The sequence below is a fragment of the Artemia franciscana genome, chromosome 1 (genome assembly GCF_032884065.1).
Source record: "Artemia franciscana chromosome 1, ASM3288406v1, whole genome shotgun sequence".
NCBI classification, from domain to species: Eukaryota; Metazoa; Arthropoda; class Branchiopoda; order Anostraca; family Artemiidae; genus Artemia; species Artemia franciscana.
The window spans coordinates 71,162,808-71,184,506 of NC_088863.1; the positions used below are offsets into that span (position 1 = coordinate 71,162,808).

Below are 21,699 nucleotides of genomic sequence, written 5' to 3' on the forward strand. Positions count from 1 at the left end.
ATGAGTAAAATCTATAACTTACAATCTTATTCTAGGGGCTTAGGGGTGGGCAGTGCATCCCTCCACAGGTATTAAGATGCCAGAGGTATTGCAGTGCAATAACTCTGGCATCTGTTAGACAAAAGGTCTAGTAGACTAGACCTTTCGTCTACTGTAAACAAAATCACTTTTTCCATATTTTTTATCAGTGCTGGGATAAAAGGGTATTAACAAGGGTAAAGGGGAGGGAGACTGTAGCCCTCCAGTCACTTTTCAAAATCCCCTGAAAATACCCAGTAAGTTCAAAGTTGAAACCCTCAGCCATTCCTTGGATATTGCTGATATGCCTTTTTGAAAACAAACATTCACATAGCATGCTTGTTTGTACTTAGCATGCCTCTCCAAAGCTTTGGATGGTTATTCAATCCTCATAACCATAGTCATTTGACCTTTAAACTATTTTAACATGATGGCTATTTCAAAATTTTGACCAAATTTTCTGGAGAGGGCACCTAAAGAGGCCAGGAGAGAGGTGCTCCCAGACATCCAACCACTTGAAAAATCTCCCTTAACATATCCTGGACGTTTCAGCTCAATCCCCTCAGCAATTCTTACGATATTGCAGATCCGCCTTTTAGATAATCTGGATACAAATAGTGCCTTCTCATTTAGTTTAAGATACCCCTCAACATTCTCCGAAGTTTCGCCTCAAAACCCTTAGTGTTTTCAGATAAATCCAGAAACAAAACTTTCCTCTTTTCTTAAGGATAAATCTTGCATGTAAAAAATGGAAAAGTTGCATAAATTACAGTCCATGCCCCGGGGCTGCAGGGGGAATGGCATCCCTGGAAACATAGCTTCGAGACCTTTTGAACAAAATGAAAATTGCAAAATTTCAATTATTTTTGAGGAGATGGGTCACATAAATAGGGCAAGAAGGGGGTGGTTGCCCCCTAATCTCACTTCGTAATCCCTTCTATATGCCTTGAAAGTTTCAATTTAATACCATCAGCCTTTCAGTCGATATTGCTGATACTCCTTTTTCATAACCAGCAAGGACAACGTGTGTTTTGATTGTGTTTGGTGTTCCTCTCACGATTTCCTTAAAGTTTCACCCTAACCCTCTAAGATCTTGGAACATCCAGGATGTTTTGAATAAAAGTGCCATCTCCGAAGCTTATACGACTACCCTTTCCATAAAAACTTATAAGTTAACAATGGCAATCTCCATAACTCACAGCCCCTGACCCAAGGGCTGAGGGGGATCAACTCCGGGGGTATGAACATTTGACCTTCAGATAATTTTGAACAAAATCACTATCTCTAATTTTTTATTGAATACATTTGGATATAAGTGTGTGTGTGTGTGGAGGGGGGGGGGGTGGCTGGTCGCCCTCCGATCACTTTTTACTCTAAAAAAGGGCACTAGAACTTTCAACTTGCAATCAGATGAGCCCCCTCCACAGTTTATAAGACTAACCCTTCCATATGACGTGCGCCTGGGAAAAAATAGCAATAAATCATAATACACTAAAGTCTTATGACTCTTTACTATAGGTAAAGCTATAGCGTTGCCTCTGGTCAAGGATCAAACATGTACCCATTTCCCAATAACAAATCCTACAAGTGAACAAGGGGCAACTTGCATGACATACAGTCCTTCCCTAGAGGCTGTGGGAGTCATTTCGTCCTGGTGGCAAAGTTATTGGACCTTTCAACAATTTTGAACAAAGAGGCTATCCCAAAATGTTGGTTTGATGTCTTTGGGAGAAGACCAGCAGAAAGAGACGAGGAGAAGGGTTTGTTGTTTAGACTCTTAAAAAAGGGACTAGAACTTCCAATTTCCAACCAAATGAGCCCTTTCCAAAGGTTCTATATTAACTATTTCCATCCAATGTGGTCTGGTGAAAAAAAATACATTGAAGCCACTTTGCCCACAAATCTGCCACAGACAGTCTGTATTCATTGCCATGCATATGGGCTAAATTTGGGTAATATGAACTGTATTGAATCTATCGGCACTGTTAGTTCTGTTTCTCATTATTGCAGACTCTATACTCATTCATTATGAACAGCAACGATTGGAATCAGTTGTTTTTTGAGATTCAGAAGGCTGCCGAACTGCCAGTCATGTAGCTGGGACGGGTGCTGCCACACAAAGGTCTTAACTACAGACTCGATTATGAATGCATTATAGGTACAGTTATCTGTAAGTAAGATCGATGACACTGAAGCACTGAAAAAAGCAATTAGGCTCCAAAAGATTATAGAATTTAACATGATTATCTTCCAAATACCTTATATAAAAGCAATTGTGCAGGCGATGGACTTGCTCTCCTAAAATTCCTGGCTGTTGACTTGGTTTTCCGAAATCGCGTATCCTGATTCAGACCCGAACTCCCTCTCCTTCAGTCATACATTTCACTTCTACTGCTATTTCAGAAGGCAGAAGAGTCTGTAACAGAGTCTGTAAAATTAAATACCTGACATGAATGAACCCAAGACTGGACGCTTCTTTGTTTATCAGAAAGGACGACCTTAAGGAACTTTAAAGATCATATAGCACCTGAAACGATTTGTGACATATTTTACGGTAGGAAAGAACCCCAGTAAATCTGACAAATGGACTGTAACTCTGGCGGACGAAACGTCGTGAGAGTACTTCAAACCTTCAACCGTTTACCAGCCGATTTTGACAGAAGGTGCACAGAAACCTGCCAGTGCTTGGCACACTGTAAGGCTTGGATTCAAGCTCCAAAAAACTAACCTTGTTTTCAAGCTTAGAGCAAGTAAAAACATGTTTGTAGTTAAAAGCAGGATATGGTTGTCTCAGTCATCTTCTTCTGATATTTGCAGAAGAAAGTTTGGCAAAACTTCGGATTACAGGTAGCTTCCTGACAATTTTGCAAAGACGAAACCTTGGCAGTTCTCGTCGTCATCTCAGTGCGATATTATTTTTTGCTTTTCTTGTGTTTTTCCCTCTTATAAATATATCTTATCTGGAAGAGTTCTCCTGAAGGAGAACAGATACCAAACCTCATCATAACAATAAAGGTTACATTCAAGGACGTATTTTTGACTTATGACAGAAAGTTGCTTGCTGAGGAAGGCCAGCCCTACAGTCTGATTGAACTTTACACTTTTGATTGAAGTTTCTCTTCACTGCTTTGAAATTAATCTTTGCTAAAATAATGAATCTCAAAGATCAATGTGTTCCATAATTAGTTACAGTACAGGTAAAACATGGGTAACAAAATACATTTTACTTAGAACATTTTATTGATGTGCTGCCAAATCCGTACCTTTTTACTTACATGACACGAAGCAAAACAACAGTGGTCTGAGCCAGATGTGGTTCTTTCCTACCCCAAAATTTGGCCCAAACAGCACCACTACCGAGTAGGGCTCTAATGAGCTGCGTGTCAAATTTCCTATATACGCAACTTTTTTTTTCAGGAAATATATCACACACATTACTCAATTATAATCAGGCAAGATAAAATGAAGAGTAAAATGCACCTTTTTCAAAAGATATGGAACATCAAATCCCAATTTACAAAGTCTTTCCACGACGTGTTGGGCTTTATCTTCACTTAATGTTTCGTTGACTATTTCAGAGCTTACCAAGATAGGCATCAAATGTGTCGTTGGGAATCGTCTTTGATAAGCCTAGAAAAGAGTTACTACACTCATACCTGTACATACTATGGACACTGCTGATTATTAGAATTCTCTCTCCCCCTTGATTGGTCAAAACAGTCCCTTCCTCTAAAATAAGAAAAATTGTGACATACACCCCCAATAACAAATTGATTTCCCCTTTTAAGGCTTGGAGCCAAAAATGTTCATAAACATGATCTAAAAGAAGGCACGATTGCTAAGAGCAAAGTTAGGTTCTTGGATTGGACACACACTACAAATACATTAATCAAATCCAATCCAGCTTTTAATAACTTCTCAAGTATCATTTTCAATTCTGATAAAGCATGATAAACAGAGTTCCCCCCCCCCACAATTAAAACTTTTAGGAAAATGAATTACTATTAAGATAGATCAAAGTATTAGGATCTAAAACCAGGTCATTTCTTTTGAATCTCGCCCTTCCTTTACGGTTTCCATTGCCCATACTAACTCATTTCATTTGATAGCTTAAACTTCTATATTTGCCTCTCCAATATTATTTTTCATTGTAATTGCCATCAACAAGATACTCCTGTTAGTTGTTAGTATGAAGATACAGATGTTTAAATCAGCATATCCTGTTCTAGTTACAGGGGGTTGGTCAACTTGTCTTCATTGGTGTTTTGTTTGAATACTTCGATAGTTGTTGATATAACTGATTTCTCATTGAATATGTTCCATAATGGCACCATAAAGTGATACTAGGAGTGTTTTCCTGGTAAGTCTACCTCTCTCCCTCCAAAAAAAAACGTATTCCCATATAAAAGATCGAGTATGAAAAAAGAAAGTCTGATAAATACAAAACAACAAAGAAAAGAAGAAATTTTGGAATTTTTACCTATATTCAAAAATGTAGACGGAAAATAGGGTTTAGATTATCCTTTACCAGGGTAGTTACTAACCAAAATGTTTGGAGGGAGAGCAAGAGATTTTACCGACTGGCTGGTTATTTTTTTCAACTGTTTTTGTCAAACATTAGCATAGGTAGGTAGGTTTTATTTTTATCCACAATATAAACATAAATAAAAATGACAACACTAATAAATTATTGCAGCAAAAAGAAAGTCCAAAGGACTTGTGCTGCAAATTCATAGTATGATTTATATCTTATAAATAAATGTCTAAACATAACATCTCATGAATATCCACCTAGCCTATCTTATAGAAAAGAAAAAACAACAACACATACACATGAACACAATGCAACAAAATAATCCCATTAAATATTATTTACCGGTTTCATCCCCCACCCCACTCCAAGAAACTTGCGAAAAAAGACATCAAAAACCTCCCACCCCTCAAAATCTATTAGTTAAAAAAAATGTTTTCAATTTATTTTTAAACCCATATTAAGTGACAGACTGCCTGATGCTAACCGGCAGACTATTCCAAACAGAAGGCCCCAGGTTATGCACCACATATGATGATCTGACTGTATTTCTTTTTTTATGACTTAAAAGTTGTGAATTTCTTGTATCATAATTATAGTGCTCCTGATTCATGGAAATATAATCATGAAAATACTCAGGGCATATATGTTTCATGCTCTGGAACACAAAAATTGATGCCTGGTAGTCACGAATCTGACCAACATTTAAAACATTACACCGGGAAAAGCTATGTCCGTTTCGAATACAATATGTAAAATCACAGTACGAGTCAGTAAAACCACTGTATTTACCAAATGAAACTCAGATTTCGGTACATTTCATGTCACTATTTTAATGCTGTTTCCTTAACCATGTGGAAAATTGTGGCACCATTTGTAAAATTACGGCAGGAGTCGGTAAAAGTGCTCCGTTTACTGACCAAGTTCGAAATTTCTGTAGGTGACACGTAAGTATTTTCGTGGTCTTAATTGAACCGGACAAAGAATTTTAGTGACGTCGGAAAAAACGTGGCACGAAGCGCCACGATTTAACCGACTTCTTTTTACCGAGTGACCAAAAAAATCTGAGGGTACATCCCCCTCCCAATCTCATACGTGACGGCCATGTCCTTTAGCAGCTATTTTACATTTTAATCTCCTGTAATTCTTTTTACTGTGTTTGAGGGGTTGAGTTATTTTTACCGACTAACTTGAATGATATCGCTGTAAAAATTGCTTTATTTTTGGTATTTGATGAGGCTAATATTTTTGCATTAGTTTTACATTATATAATTCCATTGGCTTATTTATACTAAAAAACAAACAAATTATCAGTAAAAATGTGATACTTCAAATCAACATTTTACTGTCTCAAATTTTTTAACGACTGACTTAGAATATTTGAGGCGTCCTCCCTCCCCCACCCATATGCGACGCCCCTGGAGACAACTATAGTACACAGAACCAGTTCACACCTTTCGGCCAAGAAGGCATCTACTAGGCGTGTATATCAGAAGGTTTTCCCGTCCAAACATAAGAGGCATGTCCGTATTTTCTTTTTTTTTCTTTTTTTTTATTTAACAACATAGATTCAAACTCTATCTTGGAAACAAGCAAATTTAAAATTGACAGAACTCCTTATTCCAAAAAAATGATGTAAGTATCTTTAAGTTTTTTTTTGTCTTTTTTAATTTACCAAGGCATTGGTCTGGTGTCGATAACTATTGTACATGATACCACTAAAAGGGCCTTTAAAGGGTTCTTTTTTTCATTCCTGTGGACTTGGTTTGGTGCCCATAACTAAAGTGCATGGTACCAGCTCATCCCTTATGATTGCGTCCACGAAGTGTTTATGTTGAGAATGCACCCGCTAGGTTTACATTTCAGAGGGGGAAGGATTCCCCCTCTGAACTATCTTCGAGGTGCATTTTTTACTTAAATTTGAATTATATAAAGTCAGACTTTAAATCCATGTTGTTTGAAGGGAGAAAAATCCTTAAATAGTAGCTTAAAGAGATATTTCTTTTTGTAATTTAAATAGCATTGAGTCAGACTCTAATTCAGATTAAATAAAAAAATCTAGTTTTTTAACTGAAAGTAAGGAGCGACATTAAAACTTAAAACGAACAGAAATTACTCCGTGTATGAAAGGGGCCGTTCCCTTCGCAACGCCCCGCTCTTTACGCTAAAGTTTGACTCTTTCTCTCAATTCTACTTTATTAAACAGTAAAAAACTTTAGGGGGTTTGTCCCCTCGTTAATACCACGCACTTTACACTAAAGCGTAAATTTTGTCCCAACTCCTTAAGAATGACCCCTGAATCAGAAAGGTCGTAGAATAAATAGTTGAAATTAATAAAAATACTTTAGCCTAAAGAGCAAGGTATTTTGGAGATGAACCCCTCATATGCGTAACAATCTCTGTTCGTTTAAGTTTTAATGCTGCTCCTTACTTTCAGTTGAAGGGTTGTTTCCCCCTATTTTCCAAAATAAGGCGAATTTTTTCAGGCTCGTAACTTTTGATGACAAAGACTAAATTTGATGAAACTTATATATTTAAACTCAACATAAAAATCCGATTCTTTTGATGCATCTTTTAGTATATAAATTCCGTTTTTTAGAGTTTCGTTTAATTTTAGAGTTTCTTTTTATTAAGCCGGGTCGCTCCTTACTACAGTTCGCTACCACGAACTGCTTGATGCAAACAAATTTAAAGTTAACAGAGCTCCTTACTAAAAATAACCAAACAATTTTTTTATTAAATAAAAAAAAAATATTTTTTTTATTAAATAAAAAAAACAACAAGTTCATTTTAACTGAAAGTAAGGAGCGACATTAAAACTTAAAACGAACACAAATTACTTTGTATATGTAAGGGGATTTTCCTCCTCAACGCCCCGCTCTTTGCGCTAAAGTTTGACTCTTTCTCTTAACTCTATTTTTTAAAACAGTAAAAAACTTTAGCGTAAAATGCGGGGCGTTGGGGAGGAAAATCCCCATACATATACGGAGTAATTTCTGTTCGTTTTAAGTTTTAATGTCACTCCTTACTTTCAGTTTAAAAAGAAAAAATTATATTCAATTTCTGAACATTTTTGAATTAATGCATGTTTTGATTTTGGCTCTGCACATATATTACGTAAAAAAAACAAGTTTTTTTAACTGAAAGTAAGGAGCGACATTAAAACGAACAGAAATTACTCCGTATATGAAATGGATTGTCCCCTCCGCAATCCCTCGCTCCTTACGCTAAAGCTTTTAATTGTTTTAAAAAGCAGAATTGTGGCAAAGAGTCAAACTTTAGCGTAAAGAGCGAGGGATTGCGGAGGGGACAATCCATTTGTCCCCTACGACTTTTAGGGGGTGTTTCCCCCTATTATCCTAAATAAGGCAAATTTTCTCAGGCTCGTAACTTTTGATTGATAAGACTAAACTTGATGAAACTTATATATTTAAAATCAGCATGAAAATGCGATTCTTTTGATGTAGCTATTGATATCAAAATTCAATTTTTTAGAGTTTTGGTTACTATTGAGCCGGGTCGCTCCTTACTACAGTTCGTTACCACGAACTGTTTGATAATTAAAACGAAATTTGGATATTTATTTTTTTTTTTGTCTAAATGGCTTTCACATAGTTTTAATCGGAAGATTTTGAGAAACAGGAGGGGGAGGAGGCCTGGCTGCCCTCTAATTTTTTGATTACTTAAAAAGGCAACTAAAACTTTCAATTTTTTACGTACGTTTTCATTAGTAAAAATATACATAACTTACAAATTATCTTACGTAACGAACTTCTATATTCGTATGTTATTATTGCGTATATGAGGGGGTTTACCCCCTCGTCAATGCCTCGCTCTTTACACTAAAGCTTAAATTTTGTCCCAATTCCTTAAGAATGACCCTTGAATCACAAAGGCCGTAGAATAAATAGTTGAGATTACTAGAAATACTTTAGCGTAAAGAGCGAGGTATTACGAGGAGGTGAATTCCTTATATACGTAATATTTTCTGTTCGTTTTAAGTTTTAATGCTGCGCCCTGCTTTCAGTTGAAAAAACTTTTCGTATTTATTTTTTAATTTTTTTAAATAATGCTAGAAAATCCTGCGCTCCCTTCATTGAAATTCTCTTCCCCCATCTCAAATTCCTCCATAGAAAGATCCTCTCGCGTAACCCCCCTCAACTTCTTCCCCCAAACCCCAAAAAAATCCCCTGAAAACGTCTGTACACTTCCCAATAACAATTGCTATATGTAAACACTGGTCAAAGTTTGTAGCTTGTAGCCCCTCCCAAGGAGACTGTGGGAGAGTAAGTCGTCCCCAAAGACATAGTTATTAGGTTTTTCGACTATGGTGAATAAAATGGTTATCTCAGAATTTTGATCCAGTGACATTGGGGAAAAAATGAGCGTGGGAGGGGGCCTAGCTGCCCTCCAATTTTTTTGGTCACTTAAAAAGAGCAATATAACTTTTATTTCCCGTTAGAATGAGCCGTCTTGCAACATGCTAGGACCACTGGGTCGATGCGATCACCCCTGGAAAAAAAAAAAAAAAAAATAAACACGCGCCCATGATCAGTCTTCTAGCAAAAAAAAAAATACCAATAACATTTTTGTAAATAGGAGCTTGAAACTTCTACAGTGGGGTTTTCTGATACACTGAGTGCAATGGTGTGATTTTCTTTAAGATTCTATGACTTTTAGGGGGTGTTCCCTCCTATTTTCTAAAATAAGGCAAATTTTCTCAGGCTCGTAACTCTTGATGGGTAAGACTAAACATGATGAAACTAATATATTTAAAATCAGCATTAAAATACAATTCTTTTGATGTAACTATTGGTATCAAAGTTCAATTTTTTAGAGTTTCGGTTACTATTGAGCCGGGTCGCTCCTTACTTCAGTTTGTTGCCACGAACTGTTTGAAAGAGAGAGGGACTGAGGAGGGGAAAGTCCCCTTCATACAGAATAATTTCTGCTTGATTCAAGTTTTAATAGTGCTCCTTACTTTTAGTTGAAAAAACTTTCAAATGTAACAATTCTGAAGCTAATTGATGTACATTTTTTTTATTTAATTTCTAATCGTTTTTTTTTATTCACACCCAGGTCTAACTAAGCTATGGGTTGAACCAGCCCCATAATCCCCTGATTTCTTGCTATTGAACTGCATACTATAGATCAATAACTATGAATTGAATGATGGTATCCCGCTTTTCAGTTTTGTTCTGTTTAAGAACTAAAGTGTTGGATTGTAATTAAAATTGAGAACAAAATTTGAAGATTCAGTCAAAATTTTCAGTTTTGTTGAATAAATTCTTATTAACATTTTTACTATAAAGTACAAGTAGACACAGAGGGATATTACTGTTCATATGATTGGCAATTATGTTGATTTTTTATCTTCTACATGACTGAAGTCATTGCAATCCCTATTGAAAGCCATTCTAATGTTTATATACACTGAATGAGATTAATTAAACGAAGCTTTAAAGCAAATGTCGAAAATATTTTCAAACAGTTCAGGGTAATGAACTGTAGCTAAGAAGCAACCCGGCTCGATAGTAATCGAAACTCTAAAAAACAGAATTTTGACACCAATAGATAAAGCAAAAGAATTGAATTTTTATGCCGATTTTAAATGTATAAATTCTATTAGGTTTAGTCTTACCACCAGAAGTTACAATCTTGACAAAATTTGCCTGATTTTTGAAAAAAGGGTGTAATACCCCCCCCCCCTAAAAGTCATAGAATTTAAAAGAAAAATTGCACCATTAGACTCAGAATATCAGAAAACCATACTGTGGAGGTTTCAAGCTTCTACCAGCAAAAAGGTGGAATTTTGTATTTTTTTCGAAAAGAAAGATCACATTTTTATTAGGTTTAGTCTTACCATCAGAAGTTACAATCTTGACAAAATTTGCCTGATTTTGGAAAAAAGGGTGTAATAACCCCCCCCCCTAAAAGTCATAGAATTTTAAAGAAAAATTGCACCATCAGACTCAGAATATCAGAGAACCATACTGTGGAGGTTTCAAGCTTCTACCAGCAAAAAGGTGGAATTTTTTTTTTCGAAAAGAAAGATCACAGACGCATGTTTATTTGGTTTTTTTCCAGGGGTGATTGTATCAACCCAGTGGGCCTAGAAAATCGGGAGAGAGCTCATTCTATCGGAAATTAAAAGTTCTGGTGCCTATTTTAAGTGACTACAAGATTGGAGCGCAACTAGACCCCCCGCCAACGCCACTTTTTCCAAAATCTTCCAATAAAAATTCTGAGATTGCTATTTTCTTCAGCATCGTTGAAAGACCTAATAACCATGTCTTTGGAGATAACATGACCCTCCACAATCCATGAGGGAAGGTTATTAGGATATAAAATTTGTCCATTGTTTTCATATAGTATTTGTTATTGGGATTTATGCATATATTTTTTGGGTGGGGACGACGAATTTTCAGCAGGAGGGACTTTACATGGGAGAAATTTCCAAGTTTCCCGGGAGTGAACTTTTCAGGGGAAATTGTATACTGGGGGAATTTGCCAAATTCCCATACAAAATTTCTTTGTCTTGCTTTCTCCTTAGTGACTAAATTTTATGCATGGAGGTGTTAAGGGTAATTGTCCAGGGAAAATTTTCACCGGGATTGAATTCTCCAGAGGATATTTCCATGGGAAGAGGGATTTTTCCATGGAGGTGGGGCTAAATTTCATAGCGCTATTAAAAAACGATCAGAAATTAAATAAAAAACAAATTTTTTCAACTGAAAGTAAAGAGCAACATTAAAGCTTAAAATAAACAGAAATTATTAGGTATATGAGGGGGTTGCCTCTCTTCAATGCCTTGTTTTTTACACTAAAGTTTAAATTCTGCCCAAATTCTTTAAAAACGACTCCTGAAGCACAAGGGTCATTTAATTAGAACAAAAAGTAACCTTTTAAAAGGGGAATAAAACTTTAGCATGAAGAGCGAGGTGTTGAGGAAGGGGGACCCCCTTATATACCTATTAATTTCTGTTCATTTTAAGTTTCTATGTTCCTCCTTACTTTCAGTTGATTTTTTATTTAATCTGCAATAAGAAGCAAGATATTATCTTGCAGCACCCTCATTTGGGCCTAGTCTAAATGAAGAGTGACAAGAGACAAGTTCCTATCATGCCCCATACTGCTTTCTATATTCACCTGAAGGCTCATGGAGTGTTGCAAAATTTGGGCATTGAAATGAGCTCTTTTAGGCATCTGGGGAAATTTTTCTATGGAGAGAGAATACACCAGGTCCCCTCCATAAAATAAGGGTAAAAGTAATTTTGCTGACTACCATTTTGAAAGATTTTCATAAGTGGGCCCCTTATACAAATATTTCGGTTCAGCTACAGAATCTTTCTGTAGCTGAATTCTAGCATTTTCATCAACATGTCCTACTCTAACAACCAGTGATTTGGTTAACCAGTCTTCGTTGATGTTTTGTTTGAACCCTACAACAGTGGCTAATGTAACTACTTTCTCATTGAGTGAGTTTCATTACAGAATTATAAGGTTAGGGTGAAAGTCATTTGATCTTAGACTATGTAACAAATTATTTAGGAAAGGCATAATACAGCACTGACTAGAAGCTCGAAATTTGCTTCTTACTTAAATCAATGATTAAATATTATAATCAGCTTATTTAAAATGTATGAATGAAAAAGAGGGAGGGTTGTTGAGTTTGCACCTTGGTTCCAAAATTAGAAATAGCTATTTCTCTGCTTGGGCTTAAATTTTAATAGGATGTCAGTTTACTATTATAAGGTTAGGGTGAAAGTCATTTGATCTTGCCGCATCAAACAGTTCGTGGTAACGAACTGTAGTAAGGAGCGACCCGGCTCAATAGTAACCAAAACTCTAAAAAATGGAATTTTGATACCAATACCTACATCAAAAGAATCGCATTTTATTGCTGATTTTAAATATATAAGTTTCATCAAGTTTAGTCTTACCCATCAAAAGTTACGAGCCTGAGAAAATTTGCGTTACTTTAGAAAATAGGGAGGGGAACGCCCCCTAGAAGTCATAGAATCTTGACGAAAATCACACCATCAGATTCAGCGTATCAGAGAACACTACTGTAGAAGTTTTAAGCTCCTATCTACAAAAATGTGGAATTTTGCATTTTTTGCCAGAAGGCAGATCACGGATGTGTGTTTATTTGTTTTTTTTCCCAGGGGTGATCGTATCGACCCAGTTGTCCTAGAATGTTGCAAGAGGGCTCATTCTAACGGAAATGAAAAGTTTTAGTGCCCTTTTTAAGTGACCAAAAAAATTGGAGGGCACCTAGGCCCCCTCCCACGCTAATTATTTTACCAAAGTCAACGGATCAAAATTCTGAGATAGCCATTTTATTCAGCGTAGTCAAAAAACCTTATAACTATGTCTTTGGGGACGACTTACTCCCCCACAGTCCCCGTGGGAGGGGCAACAAGTTACAAACTTGTAAATGGTTATTGGGAAGTGTACAGGCGTTTTCAGGAGGATTTTTTTGGTTGGGGAGGGGTTGAGAAGAGGGGGATATGCTGGGGGAATTTTCCATCAATAATTTGTCATGGGGGAAGAAAATCTCCATGAAGGGAGCGCAGGATTTACTAGCATTATTTAAAAAAAAAAACAATGAAAAAATAAATATGAAAAAGTTCTTTCAGCTGGAAGTAAGGAGCAGCATTAAAACTTAAAACAAACAGAAATTATTACCCATTTGAGGGGCTCACCTCCTCCTAATACCTCGCTCTTTACGCTAAAGTATTTTTAGTAATTTCAACTATTTATTCTACGGCTTTTGTGATTCTGGGGTCATTCTTAATGAATTGGGACAAAATTTAAGCTTTAGTGTAAAGAGCGACGATCTGACAAGGGGGCGAACCCCCTCATATATGTAATAAAAATATGAGAATACAAAAGTTCTTTACGTAAGCTAATTTATAAGTTACGTAAATCTTTTACTAATAAAAATATTTGTAAAAAATTAAAAACTCCAGTTGCCTTTTTAATTAACCAAAAAATCGGAGGGCAACTAGGCTTCCTCCCCCGCTCTTTTTTTCTCAAAATCATTCGATCAAAATTATGAGAAAGCCAATTAGCCAAAAAAAAAATGCAAATTTTGTTTTAATTATTCCTCTGCGGAGAGCCAAAATCAAAACATGAATTGATTCAAAAACGTTCAGAAATTAAATAAAAAAAACAAGTTTTTTTTACTGAAAGTAAGGAGCGACATTAAAACTTAAAACGACCAGAAATTACTTCGTATATGAAAGAGGCTGCTTCCTCATCAACGCCCCACTCTTTACGCTAAAGTTTTTTACTGTTTTAAAAAGAAGAATTGAGAGAAAGAGTCAAACTTTAGCGTAAAGAGCGAGGCGTTGATGAGGATGCAGCCTCTTTCATATACGAAGTAATTTCTGGTCGTTTTAAGTTTTAATGTCGCTCCTTACTTTCAGTTAAAAAAACTTGTTTTTTTATTTAATTATTTAAAAAGGGCATAATACAGTTGACAACCTTGCTATTAATACTGGCTGCCACTAATTCAAATCTTAACCTTTTACATCCTTCTTAAATTCATTATATACTTTGACAAAGTTCAAGAGAATTTAGCCCATGGTAGCATCCTACTTTAGGAGCTTGTCTTATATTGTTTTGGAAACTTAAAAAACATTTGTTGTAGAATTTTAAAACAATGGATTAGTTGATGCAGAGTATGATGGTAGCATAGTCAAAACCACTGAAGAATAAAGACTAAAATGAAAGAAAATGAGACCTGCTTAAAAACACCTCTTTACATAGCGTATTCATATTTTCACCACTATCATTAAAATCTCATGAAACATTTGCCTAATTTAAAAATAATTTGTAATAAGCCATGATGTTTATGTAAATCCATACTGAACATGACAATAAACAATCTGATTAGGCTTGCTTTTTATAGTATTCAAAAATATGGCACCAAAACATTAGTCAAACAATTATTCTAAAAGCAATAATTAATAACTAGATTTTTAAGCCAATTTAGATAGGTACATTTTTTTTAAATTATGAATCACCTAAAAATTTCATCTAAGGAATTCGAAACACAGGAATATTTAACAATAAAGGGAAAAGTTTACACAAATACACACTAAAACCTAGCACATGAAATAAACAATAAGGGTAGTAACATTTGTATCAAACAATGAGACTATGTTAAAAACCTCACTAAAAAAAATAAAGACCTAAAAACCCGAGACCAGTGAACTACAACAGCCTATTGACAAGCTCTATGTATTAAATTATGCTTCTAATCTATGATTACTTCTTGGATTTACAAACTGAAGTATATGTCATGAAAGCCAGCATTTAGAATTAATGAAAAACTATATGAAGTCTTAGAGGAATCTCAGAAGAATTGAGTCTGATTTCAAGCTTCTGTCTCTGCTCCTTTCTTACCTGTAAACTTTAAGAATTTGCAAAGACAGGTCTATCTATACCTGTGGTAACTCAAGAGAAATAAATGCATTGGGCATAAGAGTTGGATTCCTTAGAATCTTGGCCTTTGAAAACAAGTTGGTTTGGGGGCAGCCTACTGAACCAACTTTGAATTTTCTTTTCAAAGTTAAAACCTATTTTTTAAGAATATTAGAAGCTATACAAGAGGAGGAAGAGACGCTTGAAGATGGAAACACATTCTTTTCTTATTTAGGTCATTGAAACAGCTCCAGAAATATGTCCACCTATAAATCATTTTTCCTAGTTAAAGGAATGAAACTTATTATGCAGTTTATACTAACCCAAATTACTACAGGAAGGGTTCTACTGAAATTTTTAGTCATTTACTATTTGACAATCATCTGCTGTTACAAATGAGCAATCAGAATTCATATTTACTGAGTTCAGATTAAAAAAAAAGCTCAAATTAATGATTATTCCATGAATCCTAAATAAGCAACTGTGTTAATTTAAAGTCATAATTTTTAGAAATTTCCCAGAAGGTATCTCACTACACTCTTGACTTTTTATCCATTCCATTCAGTAAACTTTGTGCAAAAGACAAAAAAAAACAGGGACCATAAATCAATAATAAAACTTGGTATTTAGAAAATATCAGTTTAACAAAAGTTTACAAGGTTTTCCTGTGAATTTTGGCTAAGCAATCCCTGATTGTAATACTTGACCTTTTACTGATTGAAAATCAAAAGAAATAACTTTGCTTTGTCCTAGTCTATGACTAAAGTCAAAAATTTCAATGAGGAAAGACACCTACAAAGACATAAGGAGGACCCCACCTATTTCTCTGGATAAATTAAAATACATGAAACTCTGCACTTGAGCACCACAGAAGAAAAATAATACCCTTTCCTAGTAAAAAAAATACTAAAATAAGAATTTACCTCCTGTTCAAAAATCTGAAAAAGTTGTTTAACTTGGTGAATGAGACTTTCAAAACTATATTGCCAGCTTAAACTAGGGTAAAATAATGAGCTTTCAAGCAGCATTAACACCCTTGTCCTTGTTCAATTTCCAAATTTTATAAACTTGGAATGTGTTTCTTCTTTAGAAATATAACTTTTAGTGACAGATTTACTTACCATTTAAAGCCATGGGATATACAATAACACTTATTTTTTAAGAGTCTATCATAGGCTGCAGTTAAGGCAAATTCACTTCTTTATATAAAGCAAAGAAAATACATGGAAAAAATACAACAACAAACACAAACAACACTTACCTACAATTAAAAGCAAAATACAGTAAAATAAAAACTTTTCAAGAATTTTTTAGAATATGGATGACATAAGTAGTTGGTCAAACAATTAACAAAAATACATTCATAATGAATGGCAGAAAAAATGGAACAATGAGGAAAAAGATCCAAAAAAGCATCTTCAATATGATGCATATTTTCCTTGCCTATAAGGTTTGAAAGATTCTAGGAAAATTGGTCCTAATGGTTTGTCTATAGAAGTTTTTAAGGCAATTCAGCAAGAACAAAATAAAAATAGGGGAGAGTCTCTGTACTTGGAACAATTTTTTGTGTTTGCCTCCAACTTCCTTGTGCTTTGTGATGAGGAAAGAAATATTTTAAAGCATGATTCAATGGACTTTGAAATATCTTCAAAATGTAAAAGCTTGTCTGAGCTACTGTCATCATATGTTTTTGGTTAATTGGTAAAGGATTGGATGTAGTAATCAACAAGATACCAGAGACCAAAATCATGCTTGAAAAAACAAAAGCATATATCTTTCCAGTTTCTGAAACTAAAGTCATCAAAGTACAATGAAGAGGAGCACCTAAATTTAACAAATTAGATTGATGGGATTAAATTTGATTGATTGACAAAATTTGATTGATGGGTAGAATGTTGAAAAGTAGAATGGTAGAATATTAGAATGGGATAGCAATTTCTGTTGAAACTGATTCTTAGATAAGCCAGCTTGATTTTTCAAATTATTACTTTAAATTTTAATTTTTGTTGGCAATAGATATATACCTCAGCCCATCACTTTGAGTTGCATTTAAAGAAGCACTAAAGCTGCAGATTGTCCTCATTCCTATAAGGTAGTGGTGAAAATTATTCAGCTTGAGTCCTTAAAGAAGCCCTAAAGCTGCAGATTGTCCTCAATCTGTGAGGTAGCAGTGAAAATGATTCAGCTTGTGTCCTTAAAGAAGCCTTAAGCCTTTGTATTTAAAGAACCCCTAAAGCTGCAGATTGTCCTCATTCCTCTGAGGTAGCAGTGAAAATGATTCAGCTTGTGTCCTAAAGGTATAGGATCCAGATAATAATCAGATAATTTAATATGCTACAGGTTACATAGAATGGATAGATAACCATCTCAACAAATTTAGAATTCAAATTTTCATCTCAGAAAAATTCAGGGCATAGGTCAATTGCCTGTACAATTTAGGGTATATATTTGAGCAGTAGGTAAGGGGATAAATTAAATTTGCAATGAAAATGAATGTTTTCTTAGAATTAAGGACAAAAACTGGTAAATTTGGGAGAGTTATCAATAACCGGGCTTAGAAACAGACATAGACCTACCTTTAGAGTCAAGATTGCATTCTAACTGTAACACTTTTTACACTGGAAACAAAATTTACCCTAACCTCTCTAATGTACAATTTAGGGTTCATATTTTGTACCTAGAAATGAAACTTTGCAATGAATTTCCAAGTGTCTAGACATGTCAGAAGTGTCAGAAGTGTCAGAATTTGGAGAATCAAGTGACTTAAGAAAAATCCCATGCCCATATACAATTCAGGGTATAGGCTATATTAGAAAATTAGGGTAGGGTAAAGCTAATTCCAACAGAACTGATGTTATATTTGGATTCAGGATGTAAATCTAATGGTAAATTTTTCACAGTTCATAAAATTGACTTACCAATAAAGTGAAAACACCACTTGATGCCTTTTTTTATGTTCTTTGCAAATATTATAATCACTTTGACCACAAATTTTTGAGCTTTTACTTTTTGAGATCTTAAAAATGACAAATTTTGGTAAAATTCTAGTTAATTGACTTTTTGCTATCTCAGAAAGGGTTTAGGTTAGGAAAATGAAACTTTCAGGGATAGGTCTACAGGCCAAAGTATGTCCCGGGAAGGTATTTTAAAGTACCCACCTCCACTCCTTTCTGCCTTTAGAGGGCCCTGAAATTTGCCTACATGACATGTCTATACCTATTGAAATTTTGACAAAACAACATTTTACCTTAATTTTCAGTTACTAGTTGTTTTTTCTCTGCCTTTAGTTATGAAAATGCAATTTCTTTTATTTGAGTAGAATTTTGAGCCATATCAATGTTTTTTTTTCAAAATTTAGGAAATGTATTTGCATATCTTTAAAACCTTATAAAATGGAATTGAGCAAAGTTACAAAGCTGAAAACAATTTTGTTGTACTTCAATTAAGCAGAAGATCTATTCTGCAAGGTTTCACTTTTATAACACACATATTTTTAAAGGTCATCAAAGGTCAGGGCCCTCTAGACAGAGAAGGAGTGGAGGTAGTTGCTTCAAAATACCTTCCCAGGATATACTTTAGTCTGTAGATTCATTCCTGAAAGTTTCATTTTCCTAACCTAAACCCTTACTGAGATAGCAAGAAGTCAATTAACTAGAATTTTACCCAAATTTCTAATTAAAGTAGGCCTATGAGTTATTAGTTGTTTTTGAGAAAATAATACTACATTTTATCAGTACCAAAATTATCTATAGCCTAATAAGATTGGGCTCCAGGTAAAAAACTGCTTAAATTGGAATTTGTGGTTGAAGTGATTAACCTATTATATTTGTAAAGAATAATAGCGTAAAAGACATGTGGTAGGCCTATGTTCACTGTATTGGTTACCAATCTAGCTCTACAGGTAAGCTTCTAAATTTCTTAGCTAGGCTATCTGAATAGTGAGTGAATGAAAAAAATTAACAAATTTACATCAGGGATAAAATTTGCCAAGCCTATTTACCTCCATTATAAGCTCAAATGGGTGCTTGTAAACTCTGACAGGAGACTGATAAGTCTGCACCATCTTAGAAAATGATGTATAGTTTATTTGGACAGGCTTCTCTGACAGGTATTCTACTTTTTACACTAGCCTATCCTGAAATCGAAATTTTCAATGTAAATAGTCAACACAATTAAAGAGAAAGTAACAGCACTGCCTGCTCTGATTGAACGAAATACTGTAAAGCCAATTGTATATGGTACTTTTCAGCTATAGAAAATTGCGCCAAATTCATTACCCACATCAGGGCTGTGGAGGTAGTGTTGGCACTTGTTTAATAACCACATGAATAGGAGTCATTTGGTATTGAGCTTTTTATGATCATCCGATTTAGAAATGGTAACTTCTAAATTTGCTGGGTTGGCCCATTAGTGTATCTCACATAAAATTCCCAACAATTGCTTTTAGTTGTATCTTGTGTCGCATGGAATAATGACTTTTTGGCCGAATATGAAATATCTAAAGATGTTGCTGTCTGTAGAATTCTGGTAAAATGTATTTGTTTTTTTTTTTTTTATTGTAAAAGTTCATAAATTTGTAACTTTTCTAATGATTTTAACCAATACATCTTGTCAAATCCATAAAGAAGACAAAATAGATGTTAAAAATTTAATTGTTGTTAAAAATCGAGGCCGGATAAAAGGCGATTAGAACTACTGGGCTCAATCGGGCCCCATATTTAAACGAGCCCAGCGCTGCCATCAAAATAAACACTTTTTTTCTAAATTATTAAATATTCTTAACAATTCCAGTAAGTGTTGCTTCTGGAGAAAAATTATTTCCGAGACTAAGACCAACAAAAACTATATGATAAAAATAAGGCATCAGAAGACATTAAATTGTTTAACAATTATGTTAATTGAAAAGGAAGACGCAATGCAGTTGGATTTGAAAACAGTTGTAGAAAAATTTATAGAGCGAAACTTAGAAACATTTAAATCTATTCATATTTTATCATGCAAATTTCAAAAAGCATTTTCAGCTGTTTTGCAATATCTAGAAGGCAGAACGAAAATTAAAGCTTGGTCAAAATAAAGACAAAAAAGAGGACAAAAGTATGAGCTAAAAGGAACAAACTAGACCATCAAATATGTCAAAATAAAAAAGAACTGAGAAACGTAAATGTATAGGTAAAAACGAAAAACCATCAAAAGTGACAAGACCATTCAGAGTTGCTAAAGATCGGGGTATAGAAAAAATGTCTTGAACAATAATTAACGATAAGAAACAACAAAAAATTATATAATTAGAATACTGGCAAAAACAATACTTACAATGAGTCAGCAATAAAATTGAAGAAAGAAATTTGCTGTTAAAAGATAAGTGGCAATGAGAATTACTAGGAATCAAAATTTTAAAATGAAGAGCACAGTAATATGCATTTAGACGATACACCCTGGCAAGAAAAAAGAAATATGCAATTAGGAGATAAGCGAAAATTACTGTTGGGTCTCAGCATGCGGTATGCTCCTATAAATATTTTCTCATTGTCGCTTGTCTTCTAACTGCAGAAAATTTGAGCATTTTCTTGATGTCATGAATTCACCTCTACTTGGTATCATAACGTCACCACATGTTCTTTACAACCACCCTGGGAAAAATATGAGTTTTTCCTTATAGTCCTGACTTACTTAGATCGTTTTTGGTGACCTGAAATGTTATTTTTTATAACACTATATGTTTTTACATTATTACATTATTCTTTATTTTTTCTTTCAATAACCTTTACAATCATTTAATAATTTTATCTAATTTCTTCCTTTATCTAATTTTTAAATGTCTTTTCAAGATCAGCCGTTTTAGAATCAAAACGCTTAGGTGCAAATATATCAAAGATTTCACCTTTAAAATTCATGGTAATAACGAGTTTATTCTTATATTTAGTTTATTTAGTTGTAAAACATTTCAATCCTGTAATCATGTATTCCATTTCCAATGTCTAAATTTTCTTTCCATATAATTCGAGTATATTTATTTTCCATTTTCATTTTGCCTAAAAGTTTCTTGATTTATTAATAAATAATTTAATTAAACCAATTTTCAAATAAAAAAAATATATAGTAACATATAATTTGCTGTCAGTGACCTCAATTATTGCTTTTCTTTCTGAAAATGTAACGCAGTAAATGTTTTATGGATTAGCATGTACTTGATCTAATAAAAGGTTAATTTCTATATTAGCAGTTGATCCTCTTCGATAAATATTCGATTCATGCTTTGAAACATCAAAACAAAATAAAGGATACCCTGTTTTAAAATCATTATAACTCAAAATTGCTCCACTATATTCATTTTCATGTTTATATCTTAACTGCTAAATCGTTATTAAGCCTTAGAATAATCTTCATTAGCATTACTAAAATCATAATTCAAATCTTATTGTGCGTATTTATACCCATTTACTCTCAATTCATTTCAATTAGTGTTCATATGGCCAATGCCGTATTGTTTTGCGTATAACTATTATCTTTTTCAGAATTATGTAACATAACAACAATTTTAGTTATATTATTGTGGTTCACTGATTACCCTCCTTGTTAATTCTTCACCTGTTGGATTATCACTTTTATAGGTATTAAACGCTTCCTGTCTTAATTTGAATGAGATGCCCTTTCCTAATCCAGCTTTTAATTGTGCCACTTTCTTCCTTAATCCTGCTTCTAATTGAGCCACTATG

The 21,699-nt window shown here is 34.2% G+C and overlaps 1 protein-coding gene across 2 annotated transcripts in view; it reads right to left on the minus strand.

Moving 5' to 3' along the window:
* The window catches only part of LOC136033526 (SEC14-like protein 1), a 139,721-nt gene extending 120,546 nt beyond the window's left edge, over positions 1-19,175 (minus strand). For both annotated transcript variants that reach the window (XM_065714275.1, XM_065714272.1), the window contains exons 1-2: positions 18,984-19,175; positions 3,499-3,648 (exon numbers count right to left, since the gene is read on the minus strand). In XM_065714275.1, coding sequence (XP_065570347.1) covers positions 3,499-3,648; positions 18,984-19,046 — 213 coding nt within the window. In that variant the 5' untranslated portion in view covers positions 19,047-19,175. The remainder of the gene's footprint in view (positions 1-3,498; positions 3,649-18,983) is intronic.
* Positions 19,176-21,699: the final 2,524 nt, after the last annotated feature.